Consider the following 21,195-nt stretch of genomic DNA (forward strand, 5'->3'; position numbering starts at 1 on the left):
AAGAACAAAGGAGAAGATGACAAATACCTGCTGATTCTGATGGGTACAAATCTGTCTTCTGAATGGCTCCCCTACAGTAGCAAAGGAAATCAATGATTGCATTCTTTTGACATATGAGAGCTATTAAGCTGACACGGAGCCCTAGAAAACTCTTTTTGACAATCTAAAAGTCTACCTGATTGGGAAGGACAGATTATCCATGTAAAGGTGCAGGCTTGGGAGCCAGATTTTTAGGTAGATGGTAATGAGTGAACTGAAAACACTGACAAAACTGCCCAAGAGAAAGGATCGCTGATGGATTCCTTTGGTTCAGACAGTTTCAGCCATTGCTGCTATTCATATTATGGTCAAATATCTTATGGCCGACTCAGAATTCACTTTGATTTGGTAATACTTCACAGATCATCTTAGTGGTATTTTCTTAGTAAAGCTGTCTTTTAAATTTTATTCTTATTTATTATTTCTTTTTTTACTTTTTTATTGAGGCATAGCAAAGTAAAGGAGATAAAGTTCACTCATCTTAGAATGTGGCTTAATGCATTTTTATATATCTATATATCCAGTGACCATCACACAGATCAAGGTATAGAGCATTTGCAACACTCCAGAAGGTTCTCTCATGCCTCTTCCCATTTAATAACACTCCTCCTCAGAGGTAACTGCTATTCTGACTTCTAACAACATAGGTTTGGTTTATCTATTTTTGAACTTCATACAAATGGGATTATACAGGATGTAGTATCTTATGTCTGGCTAATTTCAGTTAGCATAATACTTTTGAGATTCTTTCATGTTATGCTTATCTGTACTTTATTTATTACTATATATTATTTTATTGTATGACTAGGCCACAATTTATTTGTTCATTCTTCTTTTGATGATGCTTAGGTTGTGATTTAGGAGTGGGATTGTTGAGTCATAGGGTGGGTATATGTTTAGCATCAGTAGATACAGATACAGCAGGCTTGACCCACCCTTGACCCCATATCCCCTCTACTTTCCTATCTTTCTTTTTCTTTCTGGCCATGATTCTTGAGTTATCCACACTTCCTGAGTCCATTTCCTGTTCATTCTTGAGTCCACTACAGTCGGACTTCATCTTTCACAATTACACCATTCGTTCTCACTCAGGGTCACCAGTTGCTGTGGTTTGCATGTGTTTCCCAAAGTTCCTATTCTGGGAACTTAATCCCCAATGTAATGGTGTTGAGAAATGGGACCATTAGGAGGTGATTAGGTCATGAGGGCTCTGCCAGTTATCCCTAGAATGAGTTAGTGAGTTAGGTTATCTTAAGAGACACCAGTTATATCTTTACTGCCAAATTTAATACACTTTAATAACAATTCTCCAACTTAAATTATTGAAGCACACCTTTTCCTCCACTTAATAAAGCTACTCTTTCTTTCCTGGTTCCTCTAATTCCCTGTCTTCCTTACTGTCTGCCCACCTGCCCCCAGACAGCACCAGGACACTGTGGTGTCATTTCCCAGCATTCCATCCTTTGTCTCTGCATCCAGACCACGGCCCTGCTAACCTATTGCCCTGGCTTCACCTACATACACAATGATGACTGTCCATTTGTTTCTTAGACTCCAATCTCTCTCCTGACCCACATCTTCATAGATAACATCCTCCTCTGAAATATATTTCCTGGCTTGGTGAATGATGCCAGACCTATCCATTCACCCAAACTAAAATCATTCTAGACCCAGCATTCTGTCCCATTCCTCATATCCAGTTGATTAGGAAACTCTTCTGATTTTACATTTTAAGTAAATCTCAAACTCTTTGCTTTCTCTTCATTTCCATTTGGATTTCAGGTCCTAGTCCTTTAATTATCTGTCATAGCAGCCTTCTTTTTGGTCTCCTAAAGGGAAAGGGACAGTTCCAGATTTTGTAAGGCCTCAAGCTTATACAATTTGGGAAATCCTTCATAAGGTGGGAAAAAAATTACTGATACCTATATGTACAAAAGTAAATATTTATTTAGAATGAGAAAAGAAAGCACAATAAATTACAAACCTAAAACAGCTGTCAAATACCATAAATGTTATTAAAATGTTTCTTTTTAACTGCCTGACACTTCTTTACTTTTCTTATTTTTGGGGGCTGCATAGTCTTTGATCACCTCTTCATATGATAACCGCTTTGTGATATTTTCTGTAGAGAGAAGAGAATGATAATCACTTTTTCTTCCAGCATGTTTCTCCACTCTCCACATCTTTCTGGTTCTGGGCATCAGAATTTGTGTTATATTAGTATTTCAGCTAAGCATGCTTGTGTCATGGTGCCAACTAAGTCTGTGTTGTAGGTAACAGAAGTATTCTTGTACCAGGACAGTTATCAAACACTTACCTGTACAAGGCAGTGACTGTAAGTCACAAATAATAGCTCACTAACCCCAATATTTAATTTTCCTTAGCAGTAGTCCTAAATATCCATGATTATTCCAGAGCTGCCTGATATAAAGTGAAGCAAGTTGGAGTAAAAAGAGATAATGGTCTAGACTAAATATCTTATTTTGCAAATTTTACAAAAGCACATGATCATGTGAAAAAACATATTGCTCAAGTTCTTCCTGGGACTTGTAAAAGACCCACAAGAAAATGGCTTGAATCTTAGGCATCTTTAGCTTCATGGTAAATTGGCCTCTAGTGTCCTATTCCTGGTTTGCCTTTCTGAAATAAATTCTCTCAGAATAATCTTTCTAGAATACAGGTCAGATCATGACACTCGATGCTTTGAATTCTTCTGGAACTTTCTTCTTTTCCCCTAACTTTCTTTTTGAAGAATTTCAAACTTAAGACAATTGACAAGAATTGAACCCCAGAAATTACACACACACACACACACACACACACACACACACACACACACACACACACACACAGTTTATTTTATCTGAACCATTTGTGAATAAATTATAAACATTATATGATTTTTTCACTCCTAATTACTTCAGCATCATCTAAAACAAGAGCTTTCTCCTATTAATCATAATATAACGATCACTCAAGAAATTTAACATACTATTATCTATTATACTATTAATATTATTTAAAATATAATCCATATTTACATTTTCCCAATTGTTCCAGTAATGTGTTTTATAGCTGTTTTTGTTTGTTTGTTTTGCTTTGTTTTGTTTTTTACCAATTCAGGATGCAATTAGGAATTACACATTGTATTTAGTTGTCATATCTTTCTAGCCTCTTTTAATCCAGAACAGTCTCCCAGTGTTTTTCTTGGAGTCTTTCATGATATTGACATTTTAAAAGAACCTGGGCACATTGTTTTGCATAATTCCTTCATTTATGATAAATGTGCTTGCAAAACAGTGATTTTCTATCATTCCTTCTATACTTCTTAATTGGTATTCTTCTGCAAATGGAGCTTTCCCTTCTCTCTGGTCCTGCATTGTTTCTTTTAGAATCATTGGGATTCACAGATTCACATTTTATTTTATAATCTGTTCTTTCAATTATTCTTTCTGATTCTCACACTGCCCCAGGTTTGCCTAAAGGGAAGCCTTTTCAAACTAGCTCCAATCAGTTTTTAAGCCCTTCCTTATTTTCCAGCATAAGACATTCCAGGCTTATCTTGGACTTTCCCTGTCCCAGCCCTGGAATCAACCATTGCTTCAGGGAGCTTTGATTCCTTTTAGTGGGTAATGATATTTAAAGCCATAATCTGGGCTCTTGGGTGCCCATTACTTTAGGTGTCATTGCTTCTAGGCCCTTTCATTGGATAAGCCAGGGATTATATATATTTTTAAATCATGTGTTCCCACTGATACTCTTATTCTAGTCCAGTATTTGTATGTCACTTCAATAACTTTCTATTATAAAATCCTTACCTGAAACCAAGATCCTTCATGATCTAGCCTCTGAGGTTACTTCTAGAACCTTGTAGGGCACAATCTCTTATAACATCACACTGAACTACTTGAAGAACTTAATGTCTTAATTTGGGTCTAGGAAAGTGTCAGCTTTCTAACTTTTTCGGACATCACCATCACTCCTTTTTCTCTATTCTCTCCTTTTGGGACTCTTACTAGACTAATGTTGAAAATTCTGGGTCTCTCCTCTGATTCTTTTAAATTCCCTTTATTTCTTTGTGTTGCATTATGGGAGAATTCCTTAGCCTTTTTTTTTCCAGTTCACACATTAGTTCTGCTCAGTCTGCTCTATTCTGCTTTATTAAATTTTTTTTTCAACAGATTTTCATATCCAAGATCTCTGGTTGGTTCTTTTCATAATTTCTTGTTTCTGTCTTAAGGATGCAAATACTTAAAAAAAAGAAAAAACCTCTCAGGATAATTAATTATACATAATAATTCTGTTGTGATTGGTCTGTTAATTCTGATTTTGAGTGGTCCTTCTAAGTCTTTCCATTTGATGAGAGTTTATTTCATGGTGTGGATGCTTCTCAAACATTGGGTAATTTTTGATTTGCCTACTTTTGCAGTTTCCTTTCCCTTTTGGATTGATGCCTTCCTCTTCCTCTGCTCAACTACTGTCTGGGGAAGGGGTGGAAGTGGGACTACACACAGGGTCAACAGGCCTGGCTGCTTCTTCTGGGGTACTCCAGCTAATCTGCAGTCAGTGCCCTTGGCCTTCTCCCACTTCTTGCCTCTCCCTGTTGTTGGGCAGCAAGCACTGCTGACATTGCTGCAGGGCATACCCGTGCTCTGAGCTTCAGGATTCTTTTCTGGCCCTGTGCTATCTGCCATCCTTCTCTCAGACACTCCTAGCTTCTGGGCTGTTGAGGTCTCTCCTCTAGTTTTTGAGTGTTGCAGTATGTTCAGTCCTTTCTCCCTCTCTCCTGCCTCCATTCTTTCCTCCTCCCCTCATTATTTCCTTCCTCCCTCACTCCCTCCCCACTTTTATTTCATCATCTCTGTGCTTTGGCAGGGAGGCAGATCTCAGTATGGGCTTAGCTGCCATCTTGAAACTGGAAATGAATGGGTTCCCTTTTTTCTCACATCCAGACCTCTACATATGCTATATCCTGACTGGAGTGCCCCTCTGCACAGCCCCTATCGTATCTGCATAGCAAATTCTAACTTGTCTTTTAAATCATTACCTTTTCTGTGAGGCCTCTGTAATTCCCCCTAGGCAGAGTTAATTTCCTCTCCTCTGTTCCCATGGTGACTTTGTGCACCTTTATTTTCGTGCCTATTATATTCCGTTACAGTTGTTTGCAACCATGTCTATCTCATCTCTGTGAGTTTGACTGTGAGTTTCTTTTATCTTTGCATCTTTATATCCCTAGTGCCTGATGGCAGGTAGATGCTCAATAAACATTTGTTCAATGAGTGAATGAATGGTTTTATGGATGCTCTAAATAAGTGAAAAAAATCAATTTCACTAACAAGATGAAATTAATTTACCTTATAAGATATGATTGCAAAGTAATTACAAACCTAAATCTGGCTATTCAACATTCAACTCAAGGACCTTTATTCCCCCCCCCCACATGCGCGCGCGCGCGCGCACACACACACACACACACACACACACACACACACACTTCCCCTTGCCCTCATGTCCCTTACAATAGATGAAACTGTGCTGGGAGCTCTCCTGGTAATTCTCTTGAAACTCATTTTAGAATTAGTTCAGCAAATATGATCAGTCTCATCTCCTTCCTTTATTTATATTTTTGATAAGCTTGACTGTGTGGATGTCTTCATCATACTTGACTCTGAATAATTTTAGCTTTTACTAAATATTGAATCTATCTTTAAAGGAGAAATTTTTTTTTTAGAGTGTGCCGAGGATGTATTGATAGCCTTAATCTCCTGAAGATAGGCATCCTGTCTTTCAGTTATTTTTGAAGCTCTGGTGGAGCCTGGTTCTTTGCTAGGCTAGAATTTTTGAAAAGAATTTTTAAAACTTTCAAGCAGTGGCAACATTGTAAGAATCACCCCAAGGCCATTACTTTGAAAGAGATACCATTCGTTTGAATGCCAGAGTTACATTGTGTTTGCTTTAAAAAGAATAGACACATTTTATGATAATATCTTAAAAGATAACATGTGAGGAAAAAATAAGAATACAATGTTAGCTATAAAAATGTAGCACCCTGATTCAGAGTTACTGTGGCCATGAGGTACCACAAGTTAAATTTATTTTGGGTCGACTGATTGTTCCTGATAAAATGCTCAATGTAAATTTATTTAATCCAGAAATGTTTTCTTGGTTCTCCTGCTAGAACCAACACAAGTCAGACTTGTACTTAGAAATATACTAAGTAATTATACTAAGATTATATAGTTGATTGATACAGAAGAATATAGAATGGTTTATAAGAGAATTACAGAATAACTAATAAGGAACAAAAGCCTGTGAAGAAGGTTTTAACAAATAATATTTTAGAATCCAGATAAATGGTAGGTAGCTAAGTGGCAACTAATTTACACACAGTATGGTGTGTAATGACTAGGTATTTTTCTTTTTTGGTGAGTGAACAAAAAGAATGTCTTTTGGTGACGTAAAAGAGATACAAAGATTGACCATAAGGAGGCATTTTCTAGGAATGTGTGTCAGTAAGATGCTTATAGCTACACACAATGGAAAACCCACTCAGCTGGCTGAAACCTGAAATTAGTTGTATTTTTACCTCAAATTAAGATTGTTTGGTAAAAATTATTTCACATTATGTTCACTTTCATTTTTACTTGAAATACTACTGACTTTGCTTGATTTTTTTTGATCTGCCTACTCACCCCATTCCACGAACATAAGGAGAGCTTTGTAGATATAAGAAGGCCTCTGTCTTCAGAAAATTAAAGGCACTGTTTATGAGGGCTTTGTAAAGAATGCAAAATACTGATGTGTTATTTTTCAAGACAGGCTAAATTCTGCATGAAAACTTTGTTTGCTTGAAACCTAATATGATCTTAGAAAAAGTAAAGGCAAAAGCTCAAATTAGAATTTATAGCATCATTTAGAGAACCCAAGTTTAATTTTTAAGTCACTCTATCTTTGGAATCAATAATGCTTTACTCAGACTAAATTTTTATCTTATCTTTTGATGTCACTTTTATCAGATGGAGCAAGTAATAGTTTTATTATTGTTTCTTCGTCTTTAACTCACAAGGAGATGTGGACAAGTCACATAACCTCTCAAAGCCTCAATTTCCTCTTCTGTAAAAGGAGGATGTGAATACATGGTCTCTGAGCTCTGAAATGCTTTCAATTAAGCTAAAATTACCCAAGTCGTGTGTATCTGTGCATGCATGCATTTTTACATACATAGTATGCATGTGCACTAAGTATCCTTAGTAGACAGCCCTATGTACATATATGTGCTCTATCTTCGTTGGTAGGAAATTTATTGTACGTGCTGTGGAGAGTCACTGCAATGCCCTTTCAGGGCCACTGTGCTTACTTCCTCAGTTACTGAGTGTCGGCTGCCGATGGTGCACAGTGGAGTCCCTTTCTAGACTTTACTCTCTGCTGATCGAAGTTGTCTTGCCCGAAGTTATGCCCCTTCCACAGGTGCAGCCCTTGTCTAATTCCTGGTCATCTTAGGGATAAGATACAAAACTGCCTTTCCCCACATGTGGAACAACTTTAAAAGGCCATTTAAGCTCCAAGCCCTGTGTAGGGTCAGCTGTGGTCTATGTTGCCAACTGCATTGCAGTTCAAATATTCCTCTGCCCAGTCCTGCATCCCTCACCCCTGAGAAAAGTTGTTCCCAAGATCACCCCTGATGAACCTCGAGTACACCAGTCTCCATCTCACAGTCTGCTTCCCAGGGATGCCAGCCTACAACAACATGCATTTCTGAAAATAAATTTACCCTCTTCTGACCTGGCAGCCTTTTGAACAGTGACACATATGATGTGATTGTGAAGCAAAACAAAGTTGGCTGACAAGTATGGAGTGGGGCACATGTTTTTAGCCTTACAAGGAAGTGTTCTTGTAGATAGGTTGATCTGCCACATTGCCAGCTATATCTGTATATGGTACAACATGAATCTTGGGACATTTCACTTTTTGAGTAAATACTTAAAAAAAATTTTTTTAAATTATTGTGGTTACATAATAGTTGTATGCTTTGAATAAATACTTTTTATTCTTTCAGTTTTAAATTTTTTTAATTTTAAAGAAAAAAAAAAAAGAGTGATTGAATTTGGTCCCAGAAGTCGAATGCTTTAGAGTCTAATGATTGAAATGTATGCAGTAATAAGAATAAATATCTATGAAACTTACAAAGGGAGTAACAGTTTTGAAGCCTTGAAAATCAGGTCAAATTGAGGGTTCGATTAAAATAAACTGTATTGTTCAAACTGTGAATATATTTCAAGTTTACTATAGAAAAAGTGCCAGTCCACTGTTTTCAATGCTTTCTATGGCAAGCAAATTGTTAAATTTGTAATCTTTTCTACCCTGCCTAGAGATATTGATATTCTGGATGTCAAGGTTGTGTAGAAAGAAGCAGGCCTGCCATTACTGGCTGGTAGGTCTGATTTCTATAGTATCCTTGATAATATTCATTCACCTATTTTTAAATTCTGTTTTCTAAAATAGTATTTATTCTTCTTGCAGCTAATGCTTATTTATTTAGGGACCTTTGTATTATCCTTGACATTTATTATCCAGAGTGTAGTAGATAGTGGATATACCGAATGCTCTTGTACTGTGGTTCTGGTATGAGCTCTTTGTTATTTAACATTCAGATTGTCTACCCTTTTTTGTTTGTTTGTTTAATTTCAAAGCTCTTTGTTTTCAAATTTGTTTTCTCAGAAGAATTACCTTGTACGTGCCCACTGTGTACCTCAGACAGAGGGAGCTGTGTTAGTACAACCGAAGGGATCCAGCTTGCTAAAGAATTAGGAGCTACCTACCTTGAACTACATAGCCTTGATGACTTCTACATAGGGAAATATTTTGGAGGAGTGGTAAGTGGAAATTCCTGTTATACTTAAAGTCATTTTTCAGGCTTTTGTTATTTTCTAGAACATCAGTTAGAACTTCAGTTTTAAAATCATAAGGTCTTTCTTTTTATTTTTTATTTTTTTATATTTTATTTTTTTAAAAAGCATGAGGTCTTAACCTTGAGAAATAAAATGAGAGTAGTAAGAAGCAAAGGTTTTTTTGGAGTGAAATTATAGTTTTTTTCCTCTAAATGAAATATTTTCTGTTGTCTAATATGAAATTTTGGAATTTTTCATTTTTTGAGTCAGAGTCTCACTCTGTGTTGCCCAGTCTAGAGTGCTGTGGCATCAGCCTAGCTCACAGCAACTTCAAACTTGTGGGCTTAAACAACCCTTCTGCCTCAGCCTCCCGAGTAGCTGGGACTATAGGCATGCGCCACCATGCCTAGCTGATTTTTTTCTATATATGTTTAGTTGGCCAATTAATTTCTTTCTATTTTTAGTAGAGATGGGGTCTCACTCTTGCTCAGGCTGGTTTCGAACTCCTGACCTTGAGCGATCTGCCCGCCTGAGCCTCCCTGAGTGCTAGGATTACAGGCGTGAGCCACTGCGCCTGGCCTGGACGGGTCTTTGTCATACATAGCAAAAGCATGTTTACTTCCCCAAACCTGTGATGTCAGTTTTAATAGCAATTTTTATACAGCTGAACAAGCCTGGCAGCCTGAACCAGTGGGCCCTGGTTCTTTCCATCTACTAGTCAAAAAGAATAATTTTTCTTCCTCTATGTATGCTTTGGCAGGATTTTATATCCTCCTAACCTTGTCATAGCTCAACCATAGTCAGAGAAACTACTTATACAAATAGCTTCTTGTTGGATATCTGGGGAGCCAGGTTTGCATGTTCAACTATAGTGGCATTTATTGGGCCCTGTGGTCGCTTTGAGGCTCATGTTTTTTTTTTTGAGACAGAGTCTCATTTTGTTGGCCAGGGTAGAGTGAGTGCCATGGCGTCAGCCTAGCTCACAGTAACCTCAAACTCCTGGGCTCAAGCAATCCTTCTGCCTCAGCCTCCCAAGTAGCTGGGACTACAGGCATGCGCCACCATGCCCAGCTAAGTTTTTCTATGTATATTACTTGGCCAATTCATTTGTTTTTATTTATAGTAGAGACGGGGTCTCGCTCTTGCTCAGGCTGGTTTCGAACTCCTGACCTTGAGCAATCCGCCCGCCTAGGCCTCCCAGAGTGCTAGGATTACAGGCGTGAGCCACCGCGCCTGGCCTGAGGCTCATGTTAACACACAGCACCTACCCTATAATATTAGGACTGTAGGGTCCTTGGAGAATACTGTAGGGTTGTATCATTTCAGAATTTACTGACTTAGGAACTATCTTTCCAACCCTCCAAGAAGTGAATCCTCTCAACAAACAAATCTCATGAAAAATGATGGGAGGTTAAAACCAAAGAAAACCTTACTCTAAACAGGACCACTTTGACATCCTTCATCAGTTCCCTAGCTTTTCATCAAGTCCTCTTTCCAGTATGCCATAAGGTCATCATGGACGTTCATGTTGAAATGTTGAGGTTTCCACAGATGACTACAGACATTTTATTTGTTCTGGAGTTAACTAAACTGGGTAAAATAAAGAACCAATATAAATGGTACTAATTTCTGTCAAATACAAATGGCTATTTTCACCTAGTAATTTAAACATTAATATTATAACATTAAGGAAGACATACTTACAATACTGATATTATCAATGCCTATCATATTCGACATATGAAAACGTTTGTCATATTTGTTTACAGTGGTAAGCAGTGGGTGGAAAGACAGGTGAAATCTAACTTTCCTAGCAGATTATATTGTGGTGGCTTAAAAAAAAAATCTTAATTTGATCAAGAATGGTGCATTTCTCTGAAATACCTATAAAGTTGGTGGGGGGGGAAGATGGTTTGGCTTCATCTGTTGAGAAGTTTCATTGGTTGGATTTGGATTCATTTGTTGATGGAGGAGGCTGGTTTCCTTGGGAGTCTTAAATCTCCTTCTTTGTCGCGCCCGCCTCGCCAGCAAGGAAGACGGGCAACCGGAGTTCTTCTGACAGCGCTTTATTGGGGAATCTGAAGATGACTAAAGCGGAAGACCCTGAGGAGCTCTCGGAGGGGGCTTATATAGGCACTAAGTACATTAGGCAGAATCTGATTGGCTCACGCAAGAGCCCTCATTAGCATACTTGATGAGAGACAGGAAAAAGCCCCTACACATGCGCGGTTCACCCTGTTTATCAGTCTTGTGGTATGGGTGTGACCAGGAAGTCGGCACCATCTTGCAATGGCGTTAACACCGCGCCCCACACTTCTTGTTCCACATTCCAGAATCCTGAACTTGAAATCATCAGGATCATTCCTCCACCCTCTGACTCCCACTTTCTCTTCTCTTCTACTATTCTTTCCACTCCTTGTTTCTCTTTCTCTCTAACACCTGCAGTGCAGTTAGAGTTAGAGGCATGATGAGGACTGAAGTTGTGATCAAGGTTGGGAGAAAGACTTAGCAGTTTCTTTTTTCCTTAACTCAGGACTTGATGAGAATACAGAAGTAGGAATAGAATGATCTCTTTAGATGCATTACTCTCTAGTAAAGTACGATGGGATCTTGAATGTAAGAAATAATGGCATTTGCAAGAACGTGGATAGAGATGATAATGTTAGAATGAAAGGAGCATTTAAAATTTTGTGTTTAAGAGTCAGGGATGAAGGGCTGTGCAGTACTACCTACATCCCTGGGCAAGAGGGACACCTGCCCTGAGCTTTAGAGACCCCCATCTGGCCCTCCTCTAGTTGCATCCCTCCCCACAGGGCATGCACAAGTCAACGGAGCCAAGGGAGGTGCCCACCTGGAGCTGGTACTCCCCCTTATAGACCTGTACCATTCAATATGGAACCACTAGCCATGTGTGGCTATTTATATTTAAATTAATTGAAATAAAATAAAAATCAGTTCCCCAAATATACTAGCCACGTTTCAGGTACTCTAGAGCTTTATTGTATTGTATTTATACCTGTGTTGTATAATACAGATAATATACAGAACATTTCCATCAACACAGAAATTTTTGTTGGAGTGTGCTATGAGTATGCTTCGAAACCTGGAAAGCCAGAGTTCTCTAACCACTGGTCCTCAGTCTGTTTCTTGGGCCTGTTCAGGCCACTTTCCTGGGTCCATCCTCCTGAAAGTGGACCACATTGCTGGTGTGTGCACCCCTAGGCCTGAGAGGTGGCTGAGGGAGACTGTTTATGAGGAATGGGAGAGGGGAGAGTGGATAGAGCTTAGACTTCCACTTGTGTGCACAAAGTTCCTCCAAGCATGGGATGGAACAGGGTGGAAAAAGGCAGGGTAGGCTTGGGGCAGGAGTTAGGGACTAGCTCTCCTTGTGCTGCATGAACCTCTGAGGAGTCTGGGAATTTAAATCTAAATCTGGCCTGCTGGGCTTTTATGATGGTATGTTTGTCAAAACAGTAGTATAGAATATCTTTTACATAACAATTTGTTTTCTTGATTTACAGCATTTAAATATTTAGGTATATGGTGGGTGGACTTCCATTTGTACTTTTGCCCTGGGCCATGCAAGGGAGGGCACAGGCCTGGAACTATGTGCATGTGGATGAGACTTTTAATTTGTAAAGGACAGATTTCAAGAGAAGAAAGTGAAGTTTCCTAGCAAATAGGAACATTTATGGACATGGAACCAGATGTGTTGCTGCTTTGAATTTCACTAGTATTAACTGCGGTGGTTGGGTCATTACCTACTGAGAAAATTACTGACAGCCACACAGTTGTGGTGCTTGACTTTTTTTGATTATTCAAGAGAATAGCCTGATGTGGTAGCATGTGCCTGTAGTCCCAGCTACCCAGAGGCTGAGGCGAGAGGATCCCTTGAGCCCAGGAGTTTGAGTTCAGCTTGGGCAAAATAGTGAGACCCCATCTGTAAAAAAAGAGAATAAACAATTTATTCTTGAATGGATTGTTTATTTATGTGTGGAGCAAGCCCAATCTGTTCCACTTGATACATTTTTTTTAATTAAAAAAATTGCTAACAGGTGTTTGCTAATGTATACATATACATGGTACTGACATTTAAAATGTTTGACAAATGTGATTTGGGGTGCAAATTATCATGTTAGATGTGTACTTCTGTTGGACCTCTAATTAAAATTTGATTCATGTTTTAGTTGGAGTATTTTATGATTCAAGCCTTAAATCAGAAGACAAGTGAAAAGATGAAGAAAAGAAAAATGAGCAGCTCATTCCATGGAATTAGACCTCCTCAGCTTGAACAACCAGGTGCATTTATTAGCCACTGTCTGGACATGCAGTAGACACTTATTGCAGACCATTTCTCACAGGTCTTAGTGCAATTGTTCTCAAATTTGAGTACGACCAGGACTTTACCTGACGTTCTCATTCAGTAAACCTGGGAAAGGGCCTGGAATCTGCTTTCATAAACTTCCCAGGTGATGCTGAAGCAGATTGGTACTGAGACCACATTTTGAGAAATACCGTCTTAAAAGTTGAGCCTATTGCCTCTTAAAAATTGTGTGTGAGGTGGGGAGCTATTCCAGATTAAAGTCTAATGCAAAATGACTACCAAATGCAATGCATGAACCTTGATTGGATACTGGTTCAAAAAAACATCTAAATGATGTTCTTGAGACATGGGCAAAATTTTAATATGGAGTGGAAATTAGATGGAATTATGGAATTACTGTTAATTTTCTTATGTATGATTATGGTGGTATGATTAATAGGAGAATGTTCTTATCCTTAGGAGATGAAGGTGAAAGTGTTTGAGAGCCAAAGTGTCTTGATGACTGCAGCATACTTTTAAATGGTTTAGCTGTGTGTGTGTGTGTGTGTGTGTTTCTGTCTATCTAGAGATAAGGCAACATTAATGACAGAATGTTAATAATTGCAGGATCTAAGTGGAGGATATATGTGTATTCATTATATCATTCTTTCAACTTTTTTGAGTGTTTGAAAATTTTCTTAATACAAAATTAGGGGAAGATAAAGTTATAAATAAAATATATCAACTGTTAATCTGAATTATTTTGCATAATTTTGTGATAGAAATAGTAGACTAGTACTCTGTCAGATCAATTTGTTTTAGATATTGTTTTTAAAATGTAGACACTTGATGAATGTTGAATAAATAAATGAATATAAATAAAAATCAGGAAAATATAAATTAGAGTGGGCCGGGGAGGTGGGGGGGACAGGAATTAAAAAATAAATAAAAACAGGAGGTCATTTTGAGGTTTTAAAAAAATGCAGATATAAATCTGAGTGTGGTGGCACATGTCTGTAGCCCCAGCTGCTTGGGAGACTGAGGTGGGAGGATCTCTTGAGCCCAGGAGTTGGAGTCCAGCCTGGGCAACATACTGAGACCCTGTCTCGAATGAATGAATGAATGAATGAATGAATGAATGCAGATATATGGACCATAAATGATACATACTTGGCTTTGAACTTCCTGGTGTGCAGAGTGAAAGAGGAGACATAGTCTGTTATGTAGCAAACCTTGGGGACTTAAATACTTTCTGAATTAGAAGGTGGGCGGGAAATGACCAAATAAACAATGTAGATAGCTGGTTCTTAGTTGTTAATGATCAAGAAGAGAAAACAGGCTGGGCCCGGTGGCTCATGCCTGTAATCCTAGCACTCTGGGAGGCTGAGGCAGGCAGATTGTTCAAGGTCAGGAGTTGGAAACCAGCCTGAGCGAGACCCTGTCTCTACTAAAAAAAAAATATAAAGAAATTAATTGACCAACTAAAAATATATATACAAAAAATTAGCCGGGCATGGTGGCGCATGCCTGTAGTCCCAGCTACTTGGGAGGCTGAGGCAGTAGGATCACTTGAGCTCAGGAGATTGAGGTTGAGGTTGCTGTGAGCGAGGCTGATGCCACGGTACTCACTCTAGCCTGGGCGACAAAGTAAGACTCTGTCTTAAAAAAAAAAAAAAAAGAAAGAAGAGAAAACATCCTCAGAAAAGTGAAACTACTGAATCTCCCACCCCCAAAAAAGAAAAACACACACAAAAGTGAAAATGTTCTAGTTCCTTAGAGAAAGCAAAACGTTTCCTGTCATTTAGTGCTGACAGAAATTTCTTGTGTGGGTCTTCATTTGGGGGCACTAGATGATAGAGTGGACACTGCCTTCGAAAGTGTCCCTTCAGCAAATGCAGTCTCAGCTTTCCCAAGGCTGTTTCTTGTACCCTTATGTTAAGAGAGCTGTGGGTATAACACTAAACATAACCCACGGGTCCAGGACAATAGCATCTGGGTATCCATTAGTTCTGGGGCTGACTTGTTCTGAGGATGGAACCTGGGCTCTGGGGCCCATGGTTCTATGAAGTATGTTCTATAACGTTCATAGAACGTTCTATAACGTTCTTTGAAGGGGCCACAGTCAGTGGAAAAGGGAATGACCTGGGATATAGGACAGGGAGCGCCTGGCCCCCAAGGGACCTTGTTATTATCCATTATATAAACTGGGGCTGGCTTTAGAATAAAGGATTTTCATTGCTAAAAAAGTTTCAGTTCCACTCATTTAGATGCTTGCATATCCTTCAAGCAACCTTTCACAAATATCATTTTCCTCAGCTTGTCTTTGGATAAAAATGAGACAGCAGATGTTTTGCAGTCAAGGTCTGTGATGAGAGGACCTGCATTGTGGGTGTTCTGAATAGGCCCAGGGCTAATCTTTGTTGGTGATCAAACCGTAAATGGAAGGTTACCCGCTCTTCTGGAAATTAGTCAGCACTTTCTCTGAGGTGTGCTGAGGGCAAGGAGCTGATTCTGGGAAGCAGATTGTTTTACTAGGAGGAAAAACTTACTAGTTTTAGGATCAAAATAAAATGATCAAAATGGTTTCCAACAATAGAGCTAAGACTTTGAGGCCTGGCTAGAGAAGTCGAAGAATTTTAACAGCTTAGTGCTCTGCCTCCACTTCCCATCCAAGGAGGGAAAGGACTTCAAATAGGAGGTTGGGTTCTTCAGAACTTACTCAATACTTTATTTGAATTTTTTTTTTTAATCAGAGAGAAGTAAAGAATGATGATTACCAAAATATTAAAGTTTGATATTAGGAGAAATATTTCTTGGGGGGACACACAAAAAATAAGAAGTGTCATTTTATTGCTCCTTATGTCATCAGTAGGTTTTATATTTATACTATAAAATATAAATACAGTATTAGTGTGTGTATATGTTATAAAATTCTATAATCCCTGAATAATTATATATATTTATAAATTAGGTTAAGCTATACAAAATTGCTGCTATTGTAGGTCAGAAATGGTCAAATATTGGCAATTTCTTGTGATTCAACCTAAAGTATTGTTTTGTTATATTTAAAGTAAACCTGAAATTGTTGGATTTATAGACCTAAAGAGGAATTTACCATTTTTATCTTATTTTTTGAAACAGAAAAAATGCCTGTCTTAAAAGCCGAAGCCTCGCATTATAACTCTGACTTAAATAACTTGCTGTTCTGCTGCCAGTGTGTGGACGTGGTATTTTACAACCCAGATTTAAAGAAAGTCGTAGAGGCCCACAAGATCGTCCTCTGCGCCGTAAGCCACGTTTTCATGCTGCTTTTCAACGTGAAGAGTCCCACTGAGATTCAGGATTCCAGTATCGTCCGGACTACCCAGGACCTCTTTGCTGTAAACAGAGACGCTGCGTTTCCAGGTGCTAGCCAGGAGTCTTCCGGCAACCCGCCGCTCAGAGTCGTTGTCAAAGATGCCCTCTTCTGTTCTTGTTTATCAGACATTCTGCGCTTCATTTATTCAGGTACCTTGGCAAATGGTTCTGGTTACTCACGCTCTCTTAAGCGTTTGAAATGAAGTATGCCCACGGTCCTCAAGAGTATTGGTTAGTTTTACAGTGATCTTTTTCCTACCATCTGAGGTGAGGATTATACTTGAAATAATATAGCTTTATATATAGGAATTGGTCCAAACTTTGCCTTCCTTACAAATTTACTTCCCTTTTTTTTTATCTGCCAATTTAAAAAATTGTGTTAAAATACACATAATATAGAATTTACCATTTTAACCATTTTTAAGTGTACAGTTCAATGGTATTAAATACATTCATAATGTCATGCAACCATCACTACCATCCATCTCCATAACTCTTTTCATCTTTAGAACTGAAACTGTATGCCCATTAAACAATAACTCTCCATTGCCTTCTTCCCCCCAGACCCTGGCAGCAGCCATCCTACTTTCTGTCTCTATAATTTAGACTACTTTAAATGTCTCATATAAATGGAATCATACAGTATTTGTCTTTTTGTGACTGGCTTATTTAACTTAGTATAATGTCTTCAAGGTTTATCCAAGTTGTAGCGTATGTCATAATTTCATTCATTTTTAAGGCTGAGTGATATTGGACTGTATGCATATACCACATTTTATTTATCCATTCATCCATTGATGAACACTTGGATTGCTTCCACTGTCTTAGCTATTGTGAATAATGCTGCCATGAACATGACTATACAAATACCTCATTCAAGATCCTGCTTTTAATTTTTTTGAGTATATACACAGAAGTGGATTGTTGGATCATACAATAATTCTATTTTTAATTTTTTAAGGAATTGCCATCCTATTTTTTTGTAGTGGCTATATGCCATTTTACATTTCTACCAATAGTGCACACGTGTTCCAATTTTTCCACATCCTTGCCAACACTTGGTATTTTCTTGTTTTTTTTTCTTCCTTTATTTATTTTTTGAGACAGGGTCTCACTGTATTATTTTCCAGGCTGAAGTACAGTGGCACAATCATGGCTCACTGTAGCGCCTCAAACTCCTGGGCTCAAGCAATCCTCCCCCCTAGGCCTTCTGAGTAACTGGGACAACAGATGTGTGCCACCATGCCTGGCTAATAAAAAACTTTCCTTTTTTATTGTGTAGAGACTGATTCTTGCTATGTTGCCCAGGCTGGTCTCTAACTCCTGGCCTCAAGTGATCCTCCCCCCTCAGCCTTCCACAGTGCTTGGGATTACAGGTGTGAGTCACCACACCTGGCCTGTTTTCTGGGTTTTTTTTTTGATAGTAGCTATCTTAATAGGTGTGAGATGGTATCTAATTGTACTTTTGATTTGCATTTCCCTGGTGATTAGTGATGTTGATCATTTTTTCATATGCTTATTATACTTGATTTTAAATCTACTTATAAAAATAATAATCTACTGAGCAGATATACTAATATTTTTTTAAATCTAAAATATGGGAATTTATTGTCCAGTTTAACTTTAAAGAAATAAAAATTTCCAAGAGTACATTAAATCACATTTCTACACTTTAAAACCTAGATATTTACTCTTTGGTTTGTCTCGTATATTTTGGAGGAAATCAAGGAGAGAAATTGCATTCTGTTTAGGAACTGGAAGTCAATATCTAAAGTTAGTTGAGACGTGATCAAGTTTGGCTATGATTATCTTAGATGTTAGTTTTTTCCCTTACTGTGCTCTTTCTTTTTAAGATTCAGCTTTATCAGTTATTTTATTTCTTGTCCTTTTAAAAACTCAATAGCAACTATATTCTAAAGAATAGAAGTTATGAGTCATTTTAGCAGATGAATTGAAGGTCTCCCAGCTAAGTGTTTTAAATAAGAAGAGGAAAGAATGGATATACAATTATTTTTAAAATAAGCATTTATATGTAAGTTTTCTGAGAGCTCCTCCATTCTTTGGTTTTCATTTCCTACTTGGAATCATGTACTGATGAGATATTAGGCTAAGGTCACTCTTCTGGAATGTATCTGGAGAAACATTTATAATCTGTTTTTAGGCTTCAGATTAGAAACAGATAAGTTTATAAAGGTTTGCAAATAAAGAAAACAAGAATCACATAGGTAAGAAAATTTTGGGTAGCCATCATTCATTTAAATGGTTAATGTTTAAGATACTACTTTTTCATTTGGGTTGTGGTTATATCATTTTATAAGTGAAAATGTAAGTTGCGGTTTTGAAAAGTACAGTTGCAGCATGCAGATTTATGTGGCTAAAACGTATATATTGGGTAGAATGTGGTGGTAGGTCAGTGAGTATTAGCTAGGAAAAGGCACAAATAAGCATATGTACAGTACACACCCAGCACACCAACTTCACCATGGCAGGTCTGTCTTAAATTTCATTTCAGTTAAGGAGTAGGCTCTAGGAGCAGGGAATCATCATATGAATAAGCCAAACTAGCTAAGGACTTCATTGAGTACCACAGATTTTAATGTTTAAACTTAGAATCTCATAGTTCAGAATTTAAGACTCATTTTGAAAAACGAAAATGTTTACATGTCAAAAGAAGTAAATGTTTTTAACGATATGTTTAGGGAACTATGAAGGATATGTTTGACTTTTTGATGATTTTTCTGTTGAAATTATATGAATTAATCAGCAAGTTTGCCACAATTTCCATTGAATACTTTCAAAGACACACGGACACTCTGAAGTCAGTTATATCCTCCTCTTTAATATGGTAGCAGAGAAATAGCTAGATGTATCTCCAGTGACTGAACCTGCCTAGTTTTCTCCTACAGAGTGATTTTTTGGAAACAAAGGGGAAAGAAGAAAAGTTCTCTTTGTACCCCAGACCCCTTCCCCAGAGTCATTTACCTGTTACAAGTTTTTTGTATATTCACTCTGATACTATTTAAAGAGATTAATGTACTGGGGAATTTTGCATTTTGCAAAATGCAAAAGAATACATTTTGCAAAATGCAAAAAAATACATTTTGCAAAATGCAAAAAAATGCATTTTGTAAAATGCAAAATTCCCCAGTACATTAATCTCTTTTTCATTGCTGGCAAAATATTGAATTTTGCATTAATGAAAATATACTCTTTGGTAACTGCTCTTTTCTAGGGACCGCAGGTATTTCCCTTGGCTGGCGGGAGATGTGGCAGGTGAGGCCTGGGGAAATTGTTTCTGCTGTCCTTAGAACCTGTGCTAGAGTTGTAAGCATGATCAGACTGGGCTTTAGAAAGCTCATGTCCGGTGATGGTGGGAGGATGGAGTCCAGTCTGGAGGCCCCATCACCCCGTGACCACCCTCAGGGAGCCAGCACTGGGAGAGTGGGTGGCCCTGCTGTTGGCTCTTTGTCATGTAGACCGATGCTTTGCAGACCTTAAAGTATGTACAGATCACCTGGGGGGTTTATTAATGTGCAGGTTCTGATTCAGTAGGCCTGGAGTGGGGTGGGAAGTTCTGCATATCCAACATCTCCCAGGTGGTGCTGCTGCTCTGGACCACCAGAAAGAAACACCTGCTTTTGGAGGAACTGGGAATGGGTGAATTAGAGCCTAGAACTCAACACAGAGGCTTGGTCTGAGAGAGGAACCCAGTTATCAGTTTAAGGCCCATCGTCAAAATGGGGTGAGCTGCAAGGCTGACTGATGCAGAGCTATTTGGGGCTGGGGCTCTGGATGCCCAGTTGTGTCCCCTACCTGAAGTGGATGCTTAGTGGTTGGGTGGAAACTAAGTGAGCTTGGAGTACACAGTAGAGGGCAGATGGGCTTGAAGGTATAGAGAGCTTGCTGAGCCACACATCCTCTACCAGTTCAGAATACTGGCTTCTTAACCTGCCACTGAACTGCCCATTTCTGCTCTGATCTCTCCTTGTATGCCACCGCCCAGGCCGGAGGTGGTGTCGGGTTGAGTGGGGCACAGACCATTGACCTGGGGCTGCAGAGAGACCCTGACGCTGGTCGAGGAGAAGGGAAAATAACTGGTTCTGCAAGTACCAACTAATTATTCTCTAATTATTTACAGATTATAACCCATGACTCAAGCATGAGTTATCTTTTCAGTTATGCTTTAAAAAATATTAAAGCTGTGTTTGCATAGGAAAGACAATTTTTAAAAAATGCAGAAAATGTATTATGAGAAAAAAAAATCACCCAGATTCCACTATCAAAAGAAAATGTGTGAACATTGATGTTTTGTTTTACCCTGTAGTCTTTGTGTGTGAATAGTTACTGTTTTAAAAAAAATATGTATTTTTTTTTTTAATCCAACAAAAATACCTACGTTTTTCTCTGAGACTTTAATACAGCGGGCAGGATTCTTTTTTTTTTTTTTTTTAATTTTGAAACCTTTGAACAGAACACAAGTTTTAAGACACAGTAATGCACCCCTTGGGTGATGTTAGAGAACGATTGATGACAGGAGGCCTTTGTTTGTGTTCACACCAGATGGGTTGGTCACGCAGAAGTAGAACTCCATCCATGATGTGGAATGCT

The 21,195-nt window shown here is 38.3% G+C and overlaps 1 protein-coding gene across 2 annotated transcripts in view; it reads left to right on the top strand.

Annotated features, from left to right (window-relative positions):
- Positions 1-21,195, top strand: part of RHOBTB3 (Rho related BTB domain containing 3) — a 56,640-nt gene that overhangs the window by 5,999 nt on the left and 29,446 nt on the right. Inside the window, exons 4-6 of one of the 2 annotated variants that reach the window (XM_076008201.1) lie at positions 8,761-8,912; positions 13,115-13,226; positions 16,372-16,737. In XM_076008201.1, coding sequence (XP_075864316.1) covers positions 8,761-8,912; positions 13,115-13,226; positions 16,372-16,737 — 630 coding nt within the window. Of the gene's footprint in view, positions 1-8,757; positions 8,913-13,114; positions 13,227-16,371; positions 16,738-21,195 lie in introns of both variants that reach the window. The other variant, XM_012773902.3, reaches the window with a different exon arrangement.

The sequence above is a fragment of the Microcebus murinus genome, chromosome 11 (assembly GCF_040939455.1).
Source record: "Microcebus murinus isolate Inina chromosome 11, M.murinus_Inina_mat1.0, whole genome shotgun sequence".
NCBI lineage: Eukaryota > Metazoa > Chordata > Mammalia > Primates > Cheirogaleidae > Microcebus > Microcebus murinus.